General features: G+C 41.4%; 1 protein-coding gene across 4 annotated transcripts in view; it reads left to right on the forward strand.

The window, feature by feature from the left end:
* Positions 1-737: 737 nt before the first annotated feature.
* BCL11B (BCL11 transcription factor B) overlaps positions 738-14,327 on the forward strand; it is a 155,898-nt gene continuing 142,308 nt past the window's right edge. For all 4 annotated transcript variants that reach the window (XM_088149864.1, XM_088149866.1, XM_088149865.1 and 1 more), the window contains exon 1: positions 738-1,636. In XM_088149864.1, the coding sequence (XP_088005990.1) occupies positions 1,579-1,636 (58 nt within the window). In that variant the 5' untranslated portion in view covers positions 738-1,578. The remainder of the gene's footprint in view (positions 1,637-14,327) is intronic.

Raw genomic sequence — 14,327 nt, forward strand, 5'->3', positions numbered from 1 at the left:
GAGGGAGCTTGTAGTTGAAAAGGGGAAGTGAATGAATCTCGTTGAGGCCAAGATCCAGCCGCCTGGGAGCTCTCCGAGCAGGTGGATCGAACAAGGACAGGATGGATCTCGCGGACCTTGGGCGCTCGCTACAACCCGCATTCCGGCTGGCTCTCCGGGTTGAGCCGATCGTAGCCACCTCCAACTCTTTCCTTCTTCCCCTTTGCATTTTCGGAGCCAGCCTGCTTGGCTTGACTAACCCCTTTACCTACACCCTGCTTCCCCCGGGAGATGTCCGTCCCCTTTGGGCCTCCTGCCAGCGGGCGGCGGCGGCGGAGAGGATGGCCCGGGTCCTTGTCACCTCCTCCCACCTCCTAAGACCTGCTAGACCTTTGCTGCTGCTTTTTCGCAACTGGATCGGGGACGTTTTGGGAAAAAAGACACCCCCCTCCCGCCTTCTGGATTGCTCCCCCTCTTTATTTTCCCCCTGAATCTCGTTTTGGCTGTCGCTCTGCAGAAGGCAACCTTGGCTAAGCAATTGGAGCCGCGCGTGTGCTAGGAGTGTGTTTGAGGGTGGTTCCCCCCCTTCTTGTTCTCTTGCAGGGTACAATGTTAAAAAGCCACCGCTAGTCGCCCCCAGTGCTCCTACTCTCTAGGTCTTTTTTGTCTCTAGTGCAGATTAAACGTCACGTCCGCACTTGAACTTGAATTTTATCCCATTGTACGGAGGCAGACCCAGCCATAGAGAGATTGAGCGCTCCCAGGGAACCAGGACTCCGCCATCTTCACATTGCAATATATCTCCTAGTAATAGCCAGCACTCACCCAGAAGCACTGGGGGGCTTCCTTCCTATCAAGACCTTGTGCCAAGCGAGGGGAGGGGGGGAAAGGCACTGGTAAAGTGGTGCGAGCAAAGCAAAGCAAAGCAAAGCAAAAAAAAAAAAAAAAAAAAAGCAAAACCCCCCCCCCTCAAACAGTAGCACTTGAACTGGCAAAGAGGAGACACAGTTTGGGCTACCCCTTAAAAAAAAGCAAAGCAAAAAAGAATTCTAATTAACTCAGCAAGGGTATTTTTGCTGCATTTTTCTCTGCGTGTGGGCAAATTCCAATTTTTCTACTTTTGTGCGAGCGTGTATGCATATAATTCAATTTTCATTTCTTTTTCTTTTTCTTTTTTAAGAAAGCCCTCCTGATGGAAGAAGTGCACTTTGCTTTTTTTTCCCCCTTCTTTTTCTTCTAACCACTCTGGAAAAATAAATGTCAGCGCTTGGTGAAGTTCAAGAAAAGATCTGGAAGCGGTGGAAAAGGAAAACAAAAACCAAAAAAACCCAAAAGACAGTTGTCTTATGAAAATAAAAACCAAGCCTCCCCCACTTCATTTATGATGTTTGTTTAATTGGACGAAGAACCTCATCCTGAGAGCGCCAAGGGGGGAAAGAGTGCTTCTCTCTTTTGAGTTCTTTATTTTCTTTTTTAAAGAAGAGATCCGTCAAGAAGAGCATAGAAGAAGAGGAGGAGGAAGACGACCGCTCCCCCCTCCTCCGCTCCCCCCTACCCAAGTCCAGCTCTCCGGGCGATGACCGTGTAAATGCCAGGGCAATGTCCCGTCGCAAGCAGGGGAACCCGCAGCACTTATCACAAAGGGAAATTATCACGCGTAAGTTGTGCCTCGCGAGGAGCCGACTCGGAAAGCGAAACGTATGTGGGGAGCAGCGAAGGGGGGCTCGAACCTAGATGCGATGTGTGCGCCTTGCGCGAAGCTGGACAGGGAGGATTTGAGAGGTGCGGGTGGGTGGGAGAAAGTGAGGGGGGCATGGAGAGTTGGGGAAGGGGACGCTGGCCGCGGAGGGGATGCCTGGCAGGCTAGGGGGCCGTGTGTGTGTGTGTGTGTGTGTTGGGGGGACGAAGCGAAAGAGGTGGTATGCCGGGTGCAGAGTGAGGAGGGAGAGAAAGTTTGAGGGGAATTTGTAGGCAGCCGGGAGGGAACTGAGGAGCAAGAAGGAAGAAGGCCACGGAGCCGGCCGAGGGGGAGAAGTGAGCGGGGAATGGCGGGGAAGGGGTGAGCCGCAGGGGCTGGAGAGGAGAGGCGAGACGGGTCCAAAGTTGGCCGCGAGAGGAAGGCAGCAGCGGCGGCCGGGGAAGGGAAAGGTGGCTGGAGCGCGGCGCGGAGATCCGTAATGAGAACCACATGGAGGGAACGCTTGGGCCGGGGATGAAGCGGCGAGGCCGGCGTGGGGAGCTTGGGAGAAGCGGGAGAGGGGGAGGCGGAGGAGGAGCGTGGCAGGCGAGGTGGGGGGAGATCCAGTGATTGGGGCTGCTTCGCCCCCCCATTAGGGAAGCCCCGCTCGGTAATGGAGATAGGACCGGACTTGGGGCGGGGAGGGATGGCGGCGACGGACAGGTAGTCGGGCAGGCTTGGAGCCTTTGGATCGACTTCTCCCTCGACGAGGTCCGGCAGCCTGGCACAAAGCGTAGGGTGGTTTTGCATCCGATGGGCGTGTGGCGAGAGCCCAGGCGAAGACCGGGGGGGGGGGGCAGATGTGTGTATGTGTGCGAGGGGGGAGTGTGGGAATTTTTTGGTGGGACCTCGCAAAGTAATGGTAGCACTATTTTGCAAAACGGAACGCGCGCAATTTGCAAGCAGCGGAGTCCTGTGAAAGGCGCGCCACTTTTTCTCCTGCAAGAGCAAGGTGGTGCTGAGATCCTAATGTGGCCCAAAATAGTTCAAGCAGGGGATGAGGATGGGATGGGGGTGGGCGAGAGATGTAGAATGAGGTGCTCCACACGTCGGAGGCAAGGATGGGGGTGGGGATCCAGGAGTTGGTTGTCTGGGAGTCGTGGGGGGTCTGGAGCCAAGGGGTCAGAGTGCCTCGGTTGCAGCTTCTTGCTGTAAAACCTTCGGCCCTGCTAAATAAATAAAAAAGACAGCAAAAACCAGCCCTTTCTTTCGCATTTCTCGTTATTTTTCTTTGCTGTCCCGAACACTTTGAAATGCAATAGAAACCAAATGCTGCTGAAAGTGCTTTGAGGATTTGCAAAGCAGCGTTGCTTTTTTCTGCTGTCTCGCTGGACACTTAAAAAACAACAGCTAGGTGCAAAATAAAGTAACCGTCCAAGAAGGGTATAAACCTGGAGCAGTATTCCGGGGGGGTGGGGGTGGGGATTAGAATATTGCAGAGGAGAAAAGGGGGAAATCAGAACCGAGAGAAATGCAAGCAAGCGCTGCAAGGAACAGCTCCTTTGCACGCCCGGGCTGCTGCGCTCGCGGAGCTGGGCGAAGCAATGGAAGGTGGCGCGCGTCTGGGCGAGACCCGGGGAGAGGGCCGAGTTGGAGAGACTGTTGGGGGAAAAAAGCCAGAAAGGAATAGAATGTATGCTAGATTTCTCCAAATTTAAATGAACATAAACGCACACACGGCCCCGCGTCCCCCCTCCCCCCGAGAGTCTAAGACTAGCAGCCATCTGCCAGCAGCGTTTGGTGACAGCGGTCGCTCTCGGTCTTTCCTTTGTTACAGCTGATAAAAATGTTATTTGTGAGAATACATCGGAATTATATTGATCGGAGAACGAAGGCGCTTGACCCGGGATGGCGTTTGGCTTGTGAATGTTGTTTTTCCTTTCCCCCTCCCCCAACTACTTCATTTTTTTCTCCTTTCCTCTCTCCCCGCCCCCCCCCATTCTCGCATCCCCCCACTCTTTACTACCCGGCTGCAGCACCGAGGAAGATACGCTTGGTAGCGGCGTTTAAGTTGATTTTGAGCGGGGAGTGGATGGCTGGTGCCGAACCACCAGAAAAAAGTGGATTTAAAACCCAAACTCAGACCAAACCTATCATCCCTTTTGAGCAAACTATATTTTTCTGAAGAAAAACCCTAGCCAGTAGGTGAAATTCCCAAAGAGGAAGGAAGAGGAGTCTGTGTTTTCCAAATTATTCCAAGGAAGTCTTCTGTTTTCTGAACGGCTTGCAGGTGGACTTTCATTTTTGATAGTGAAGAGGGTGGGGGGCGAGAAAAAGATAAAAGCAGTCACAGATGTTGGTACTAGGAAAAGTAACACACAGTGCACACATTTTGGGATAAGATTCAAATCAGGGTCTTGATTTGGGAATTTCAGTTTCCTTTCTCTTTATTGTGAGAATTAACCACCATTACTTTTGAGGTTGATAGCAAGGTTTGCTGGAAGGATGCCCCCAAAATGTTTCTGTACGTTGTGGTTTAATGGTGAATTAAGGTTTATAGTGGTGCTAAAAAGTCTGCAGGCAGTTCCTTTCTTCCTCAGGTCTCCCATTCATCTTTTCATGTGGAAGGGACTTAACAAGTGTCATGAGAATGGCTTCTTGAACTAGGCTGCAGAAAGCAAAAACAGGGAGATAGATAATCTTTTGTGATGGGCACAAATGGAGTGTGCTGATGTGTATGTTTGGGTATGTGAATAGAGATGAGAAAGAAAGAAAAAAATACCAAGAAAATGTCACTCTGTTTCAACTGTCAGAATTCAGAGAGAGGGAGAGTTTCACCAAGAACTAGTTGGACCAATTTTCAGGAAGGTATTAATGCATTTTTAAAGAGCAGCCTGGTTTAAAAAAAAAAGGAAAAGAAATAGCAAGAAGTTGGACGGGAAACACAAACAAGGACCAAATAAGCAGTTTCATATAAAATTCCCCTCTCTCCACCTGTCCTTTTTTCCCCAGTGAAAATGAGGTGCTCTGAGACCTGCCAGGATCTGAAGGGGATGGGTCAACCAGCTTGTCAGGGGCTTGGCAACTTCCTTTCAAGGTGGATGGCTGTGTTGAAACAGGCAGGCATTTCTCCCCTTTTTCACTGGGGTGCATTAGATTTTAGTCTCTGGATGCTGAGAAAAAAGGCTGTTACCTTGAATGGTGAACAAGCAGAAAGGAAAATATTTATGGCCTGAGAGAAAAAAAATATTTACAGTCTGATCCTATATGATTACTCAGAAGTAAATACTGCTGAGTTCAGTGGGGCTTAGTCTCAAGTAAGTATGCATAGGATTTGCGGTCTTAAGGGAACAATCCAGATACAGCTCAGGTCAGTGGAGGGTTTTGTTACTATCTTACAGTGACAGCACTCTGACTTTACTGTCATGGTATTTTAAATTTATTTATTAGAGAGAAGCACCTCTGATTTCTCTGAGTTCCTGCTTATAAATGTATCCCACTCTGTCAGTGATAGATTGATGACTTGATGGAGGAAAAACTGTGGTTTGTTTTCTAGTGGTGGCTTAGCGGGAAAATAGAATGAGTTGCACAACATTTAGAAAATTAAAAAGGGATCTTGGTGAAAATACAGACAAATGTTTTACGATTTTTTCTGTACCACATAATGTTGGCTGGATTTTTACAACAGAATTTCTTGTTTAATAGCTAGAACAGTAAGATTTGAGCAGCAGTCCTACAGCTTTTAAATGAGCTGATAGGTTAGAATGCAATCAAAGAAAGGAACCAGCAAAATAATCTCCATTATAATATAGAGTTGAATCTCCCCTAAGACAATTTCTTCATGGTGGTAGTGTGGGATTGATAATAGAATCACACCTTTGCCTTGCAAAAATAAATTTACCAGATTTCTAAAATTCTTCTACTCAACAGGTTGCTTCCTTTTTGGACCATGCTAATTTGGAAAACGTCACCGTGGTCTCAGCAAAAGCAAAATACTTTTAATTTTCTTTTCTTTTCTTTTCTTTTCTTTTCTTTTCTTTTCTTTTCTTTTCTTTTCTTTTCTTTTCTTTTCTTTTCTTTTCTTTTCTTACTGGAAGGATTTCTCTCATTCAGAGGCAATTAAGAAAGCTAACAGACATCCAAGCTAAGAGATAGATGAAACTCAAGAACCAGCTAGAAAGAAATTTGTAGAAATGGTTGCAGTTTTTGTATATTTGTAAGGCTATGACACATGCATATATGCAGCAAATATTACATGCTGAATTTTATTGCTTCCTCCACTGTCCATTCCCCTATCCTGAATTGTACCTGATAAGTTGTACAGGATGTATTTTATTCAAAATTGCAGACCGTAAGATATTTTATGAGTTCTGTTTTGGCTGCAAAACAGTATTCCCTTCCCCCCCTTTCCCTCCTTCAGTTTTTACAGATTGCCTAGCATTCAGTCTGCCATCTTTAGATTTCCTTTGAGTGATTTAGTTTGTTTAGGAGAAAAATATACATGGAGGAATAAGGAACAGTTTTGCTTTTTGTTGATAGGCAAACACAGAAGATTAATTTGTTAGGCTTATTTAAGCATTTTAGTAAGCATGGAGATACACATGCACAAGCAGCATGGTTCATTGAGAGCCACGTTATTGTGTGTCTCTTCTAGCTATATGGAAGTGTGAGTTGAACAAAGGCTGTTCAAAAATGAATTTGGTCCAGGGAGAGGAGGTCAAATTGTGGGTGTCATTGGCTCTAGTTGGCACATTCTGCCTCCCTTATCAAACTGAAGTGTGTTTGAAACTTGTTCCATTAGTTTAACTCAACACGTACAAGGCTTTCTTTTCCCTTTTCTGTTGAGACTGCTCTGCGCTCTCTTCTTTGTTGTTATAAAATACTCTCCAAAATAAACTTTTCTAGTTTTTCAGTTGAAGAGTAAGCCACATTGGTGGTGATCAGTGGCTTGCCTTGACGGCTAGGGGGCGCTCATAGCCTGTCTGATAAAGGTTTTGGGTTTCCCAGCATCTGTGAAGGCAAGGCAATAATAGAGAGAGGAGTCGGGTTTCCATCGTTGCCTACAAAATGTTTTAGGTGTAAAGTTGTGGTATTGATTTTCATGCCGAGATCTGCATGGTACAAGATGAGAGAGATTGCAAGTTAGATAAATCTATTTTCTAAGCAAATTATGACTGATTAAACAACTCTGGCAAGATGGATGTTTTTTAATTAAAATTAGCTTTTAAAAGTGTCTTTTACTGTCAGTAGCTTGTCATTACTTTCTCAGTTCTAAGTTGCTTGATTAACTAAAAGCAAAGAGTAGGTCATTCACAGATTGACCGTATGTGCACGTATGTGTTTATACACAGTGAATAATTTTCCTTTTGTATAAGTTTTATTTGTGCATATTGAACCTGAAAGATTATTACATGGAACAGGATTATTTTTAACAATAATAAAGATCAGCAGGATAAAATCATTAAGAAAGATTGGTCTAACGGAGTAAGAATTACAATGTGTGTACTTATATGTCGATATGCACACATTTGTGTAAAACCATATAGTTGCACGTTGTGAGCAATGTAGATATCCTGGCCAAACCAAAAATGTTTAAAAGCTGTACGTTTACTGGGGGGGGGAGGGGGATTGCATATCAACTCAGATTTCGGCTCAGTTCTGAGCAGATGTTCATGTCCACCGGTTCATCAGAACAATAGTAAACAAATTGATATATACAATTCCCACAATGGTGAATGTTTAAGGAAACCAGAACTTTCAAGGAGTGTACTACTAGATGATATATTTGCTCAGAACTGATAACTGCACACTGTTGGATTCATCTGGCACATACATATTATTCAAGCTACTTTTAGAAAAACCATAGTTACCAAATTTGTCTAAATATGCTGTACAGATTTGTAGCGGCAAAGCCTTCCAGAAACACCTTAGTTGTCTTAGACTCTGAATGTTATGAATCCTTGCAAGTTTATTTTTCATTGCTTTGCCTTCGTTAAAATATTAATGGGTACTGAGATTTTACTGGAAAAAAATAGAGATCAACCTACAGCATAAAAAGTTCCTTTGACAGCGCGTGAGTGTAGAAATGTGTGTTTGTGATTTCCCAGATTCCCCAGACTAGCTTTGTAGGAACTGACATCACTGGAATGCTTCCTTGCCGAAATGTATATCATATAATGAGTTATAAAAAGAGAATCCAGAGAATCCAGCCTTGCTGGAAGAAGGGCATTGAAGGTTTTGCAGAAGTTTGTTAGGATCGGGTTTTGTTAAGACTTCTGCAAATTTTTCTCTCGTGTCAGGGCACAATCTATGGGTAGATATTCTCCATCGATGGTGCAGAGGGCTCCATTTGAACCTTCAAAGAGAAATAAATTAGGTCAGACAAAAGAGTTGAGCTGTCATTTACTATACGGGAAACCTTCACTCTCCGCTAGACAGGGCCTGCAATTTATCTGATCATTTCTCCACTTCATTTAGTGTTCGCATCCAGTTTCTTGGAAGCATAGAGACAGCGGGCAGCTGATTGGACTAGCCTGGAAATGAAGTGATGAGAAGGTCTCTTCCCTCCCTAACATCCCCTCACATCCACGTAATACGTTTAGGCTTTAGAAAGCCTCAAATTTTGTCCATAACAACTTGCTTCAGTCTTTGGGCTTTTAAAACTTTTCACAGGAGTAAAAGAAAGAAAAATAGTATTTGGTAACCAAAGTATCATCTATACTATTCAACACTTGTGAAGATATTTGTTATGCCCAGCCTGTTCTTTTGTTTCTGAATATTCCTCTTGTCTGCCTTTTTTGTGTCCTACTCAGTGAATTTAGCTGAAGTTAAAAGCAATGGATAAGATTAAGAACATGTTTACTAAGAAGAAGGTCCCGCTCTATTTGGTGAGACCTTAAAACTAAGTTTTCATCAGATTGTGTCTTATGGGTGCATTTGGGCTTGTGTGAGAGCAGCATGCTTTAACATTTAAGGATGCTGGAAAGATCATCCCAAAAGCTATTCTGTACTCATCCGAATCTAGATAGATAAAGAGGTACAACACAATCCATTTGCATTCTGTTGTGCAGTTTCAATTTATTTCAGAGACTTTTATGTTGGAAAATCCTTGGGTTACAGTCCTGTAAACCATAATTTGGCTTGTGCAAGACTTCAGTGCATTTAGCACAGTTCACAAGAAGCAAGTATATTGTTATGAATATAACTGCATAACGAGCTGGGGGAAATGTGCTTAAACAGACTGGGCATTACTGATAGATAAGGAAATCTTACAGCAGCTAGTAGGAGGATACTTTCCTCTTGTTACTGCTTAATCAGTTTTATAAAATGCTCTTATAGAATCCTTTAGCATTCCTTGTTCATACAGTGTAGTAAATTCTCAGCAGCATTTGCATTTGTTCTGTTGTTCTACTTTATTTTGGAAGAGTACCCCTTCAGTCAACTAAGTCTTAACTTAACTGTATATTGGGGACTTGGAAGCTTTCCTTGTTCTTCTGTAGGATGTACATTTAAAAATGTTAAAAAAAAAATTGAAAACACATAAAAGGAGGATCATTTCTTGCAGTGCAGACATGCACGGGGGAAGGATAAGCAGTGGTCATGGGCACAGTGCAGGAATATAATTTTCGGGCAAAAGAGGTATTAGATTGGGAGTTTCATTAATGGTATGACATCCATAGGAAATGGTTTGAGTGTTTTCTACAAATATATTTTGTTTTCCATTTGCAACATTTTTGAATGTGGAGAATACATTTCTTGGAAAGAGCTAGTGATTGGTGTGTTTTGTGAGTACTTACACTGCTTTTTGGGAATTATGGGTACACATGTGGGTACAGCAAGAATGTATTGTATGATTGTATGTGATTGCACACAGAACATCACCTCTACTTCATTTATTTTAATGCCTCTGGAATAAGCTGAAAAAAATTGTTGAGTGTTAGAACACCCAAGCTTCTGTGAAACTTGAAAAATAACACAAATAGAGTTGGGTGTGAGTAATGGTGACGATTTACAATTCCTTTGGAAACTACCCCCAGCCTTTTGTGGTGGACATTTGACAGAGATGCCACCTGTTTTCAGTCCACAGCAAAAATCACATTCATTGACTTTTTCTCATTTGTTGTTGTCTATATATTGCTAAGAATCTATAATTTAGACAGCCTGTTCTAGTACAGCCAAAAGTACAAAAATTCTCTGGATGGACTCCTTTCTCGTCATTCATGTATTTAGTTTTAACTAAAACAAATCTGTTTACACAGGAACAAAGGAAGCTTTTTATCACAATCGCATCATCTTAGTCTCTGAATTATCTGTGAAGATAGGCTTTTAAGGTCTGCACAAGAACTTAAGTATTTTAGCTCTCAATTGCAATAAATCTGTTTCTTCTGCATCTTGAATAACTAGTTTATTCAGCAAAACATATAGATATGCATATAGTTTTTATTTAAATTAGGGAAGCAGAGACATTTCTCAGGAAAGAAATTGAGAGAAGCAGACTAGGGTAACACCAAGTATTCCAGAAGTTGAGATGACCTATTGTTTTATACAGTTATAGCCCCCATTTTGTAAGTTTTTAAGTGGTCACTATGAGACTTTGATTCTGCTGGAATAATTACATTTGTGCTAGAATAAAATGCTGGTAATTTCATTTTTATTCCACCCCACCCGCCGTGTCCCAACTCAAGCTTGTGATGGGGTTAACTTGTTCTCTTAAGCCAAAGGCAAATTCTGCAAAAGGTGTTTATAGAAGGGTTTAGAAACTCATAGCCGTGTGAATGCCATTTGCATGCATTAATTCCAAATGAGGAATTCCACGAGGCTATCTGCTTAAAAAATCTTAATGCTGGTTCCTCTTTTTTCCATAATAATTGGACGTCGTTCACATCTAAAGCTTGATCAGTAGTTTTGCAAAGCAACCCAGTATAAGAGAGTGTGTGTGTACGTGTACATATACCTGTATGTGCCTACCAAGGCAGTCTCCTATCTTTGAGCTTTAACCAGAACTAGAATTGCTTGTCATTGTCAGGATATAGCTTCAGTGGGCAAGACTGAAGGACAAGTGGGTTATGGAAAAACTGCATGTATTTGTACGTGTCATTTTAAAAAGTAGATTTCAGGTGTTTTTTACTCTCATTTGTGCCAGCTGTGTACAGTTTAAGAAGGTGAAGTAGACACTGTCTAGGTTATATATTTATACCATTTATATTTGTAAAGCCTGGCAAATTGCATATATATGTCTGGCCATATCTACATCTGAAATTCATCTGGAACTAAAGGATTGTTGTAGTCCAGCTTAATTAACCTTGCATAAAATGTTTCTGAGTTGCAATCCTGTACCCTCTTAGTAGGAATTAGGTTTGTTGAGTTCAGCGGTGCTGGCTTCTGAGTAGAAATATACTCTTCGGCCCATTATGAGTAGATTTGTGGGACTCCATGGGTCTGCTGAGATGCATGACTTGCAGATGATTGGAGTTAGTGGTTGTGATGAGGCATTTTACACCATTAGATTAGTTTTGTTTCATTCACTGTTCATACTGGTCTGCATGAAATACCATTTCTTTTCTTTTCTTTTTTTTGTCCTGATTTTTTATATGGAAACCAAAATACATGTGTATGAAACAAAGTACAGCTTTTTCTCCTAAAGGGAAAACAAACTGTATAGGTTCTTATAATGACAAGTTTTAGGTTGAGAAGAATCTGCAAACAAAAAATACACATCGTTGGGATGATTAGCAGATAATGTTTTCCATGAATTGTGGATATTTATTTTAGCGGGCGACGTCTTCAAAATCTTCACTGAGTGATTGATCCAGGTTTTCAATCTGCCACTGTGTAATTCTAATGGGTGTACAGGCATAGTGATATTACTGCAGCAATTTAAAAGAAGGTTTATGAGCAGAATCTGAAGATGAAAGCAATTTTCTTGGTGGGCATCAGGGCACAGTTTTCAAATATAAAGCTTCTTTTTTTTCATGTTGTCAAACCCCCCCACATTCTGGGTACAGTGCCTGGGAAATCTTGGGAGTGCAGGGAGTTCCTCAGAGGGGAAAAATATGGAGTCTGTTGGATATTCCTCTGAAATTAGGATTTCCCTATAGAGTGGTGCAGCTGGCAAATGCTGCCTGATTCATCAATACATCATTACAAAGCGCAGCCAGATATAGTTAATCTACAGTCTGCTCATCTGGGTCTGCAGAGATTTACATCGTAACCAACATTACAGTACCTATGAAAATTACAGCACCTGCTTAGCACCTAAGCAGCACATAGAATCAGCACCATTTCTATTGGCTTCTGGCCCTGAGAATGTTTCTGATGTAGCAAAGAACCTTGGTGTCCTTATTGACACGCAAGGAAGAGAGTATTATTATTTGCCATTAATTTTTAAAGAAGGGCAGAGTAAAGGATTGTTTTAGGGATTCCTAAAAATCTATTATTCAGCTCTTTCTTTAAAAAGTGAAGTAATAATTCTTTCTTTTCTCCACTATAGGTGATAAGGTTGGAAAAGGAGTATTAGATGTTTAACTATTCCCCCACCCCTTTTTAAGAAGTTTATAGTTCTGCGAGAAGAAATAAATTATTTTGAAACAGAATCTGATCTCAAGGGATCAGATTACATTTTAAGAACAATAAAAATGTGAAATGTGACCACACAGATGCAAGCACATAGTTACACTTGTGAGATAACTGTGACTGTTGCCTGTGTGTAGAGGCAGACTTGGTTTTGTCTTTGCACAGTGTGTCAGTTGTCATCCATCATAGAGAGCCCTTCCTTTTGCTGTTTTCATGAAAAGTATGGAGATCGTGAAAACAGGCAAATGGATTTAGCAAACATTTTTACTCATGACGGTAAACAATGTGGCATGCTTATTATGCATGCAGTATTGTATACCTACTCACTGGCTATCCCAATGGATTTAATTCAGCTATAAATTGTAAAAAAGGAAAAAAAAATCCCCCAGCATCTTGATTCAAAGTGCACTGCAGCTAAAAAGTTTGCGTTTGCCTGGATCGTTTCTTGATTCATATCCAGTAATGCTCCTAAACTGGTTTCTTCCCCTTGTGTGAGAGAGGCATTTTATGTATTAATGTGTAGTTCATTGTACCTTCAATGGGCCAACTTTAAATAGATTAACATTACTGGAAAAAGAGGGTTAATGGTGCTGGTTTGCAAACCCCTGACGAAGAATGGAGTAACTATTGGGCCACTTAACTCTGCTGTGCTTCAGTCAGATGGAATGAAAACCTTTTGATGCTTCAGTTGCGTTGGAAGGAAACACACTTTGGAATGAGAAGGAGTTAGTTTTGACAGGTTCTGTTACCCAAGTTTAATGAAGACAAGTCCTTTTAATTTCATAGCATCTGGCCTGTTTGATTTTTAAAGGTATTTTACATGATTGTTATAATTCTACTATCTTGATTTTTTTAATATTAAATCTGTTAATTGTTGAACATTGCTATCCTAAGTGTGTGTATATAGGATCTCCAAATTTACAGGAATTAAATTAAAATTAAATTAAATTTAGGAACAGAAATAGTTTCTGAATGTGCCCCTTGGTGGATATGTTCAAACACAACGTGGTTGAAGGTCTTGGATTGTTATGTGGAGCCAAAGAAAGCTGTCTTCATTCCTTTTGTGTGTGTGTGTGTGTGTGTGTGTGTGTGAGATGAAAAATCAGAAGTGATTTTGCGTTTTCTTGCTAATGAATTTGTCAGAACCTAGTGTTTATACTCTTGTCATTTCTGAATTCATGAGTGTAGCCCAGAGAAGCTAAGCCAAACGTACTCAGTCTAAAACTGTAGAAGGTCTTATGCATTATCATACTTGAGCATAACATGTTCAGCTTGGATTATTGGCCTTGGACACAGACTGTACGGCTGTTTTTATGGAAGTTCCATTGAGGTTAATAACTTTTTTTAGGAGGGGTGTTTTGTGGATCATGACCCTTCTCCTTCTGTGATGTGCTCAGTTGGGTGACACAATCTGAATTTATTGCTTTTGGATGAGATCACAAAGGTTTGAAATATAAGCAGGTTTACATCCCTCTATTTTTACATAAACCCATATAAAGCTATTCTGCATTCTTGCCTTTTCTTATGAATAAATGGATAGTTTAAAAAAAATTGTCACCCTGTTTTTATTTATTTCATACATGGAAAAACTTCAAGTTCTCATCAAAGATGTCCATATTTTTCTTGACTAATATGGGCAAGGTACATACATATATATATACTCTGTGTGTGTGTGTATGTGTGTATATTCGTGTGTGTGTGTGTATTATATGAAAAATTACATATACTGGGTATTTTCTATATTTTAGGTTTTATTAGGCAGTGGGCTGCTTCTTAGGCTTACTCTAGTTCTTTCACCAATATTGATAACCAACAGTGAGCTTCTTTAGTTCTGTAATGATTAGTTGCTGTGCATGTTTTTGTTTTGTTACTATTTTTTGTTATCTTATTCTTTTACTTCAGAATAAAATACAATTCTGTGAGTTAATTTTTTAATCATTATTATTGAAGAAAGACCCCATTTACTATGGAGTAAATCTATCAACATTACTTCCTCCAGATAATTTAATCTGCAATAATACTGCAACCCTGTACTTGGTTCCTAGGGAATAAGCCTCCTTAAATTCAACAGAGCTTCCTTGTAAGTAGGTATGTATAG

This window comes from Python bivittatus, unplaced genomic scaffold (assembly GCF_059951505.1).
Source record: "Python bivittatus isolate LINGU-HERP-01145 unplaced genomic scaffold, Pbiv_v1 ctg000580_np1212, whole genome shotgun sequence".
NCBI lineage: Eukaryota > Metazoa > Chordata > Lepidosauria > Squamata > Pythonidae > Python > Python bivittatus.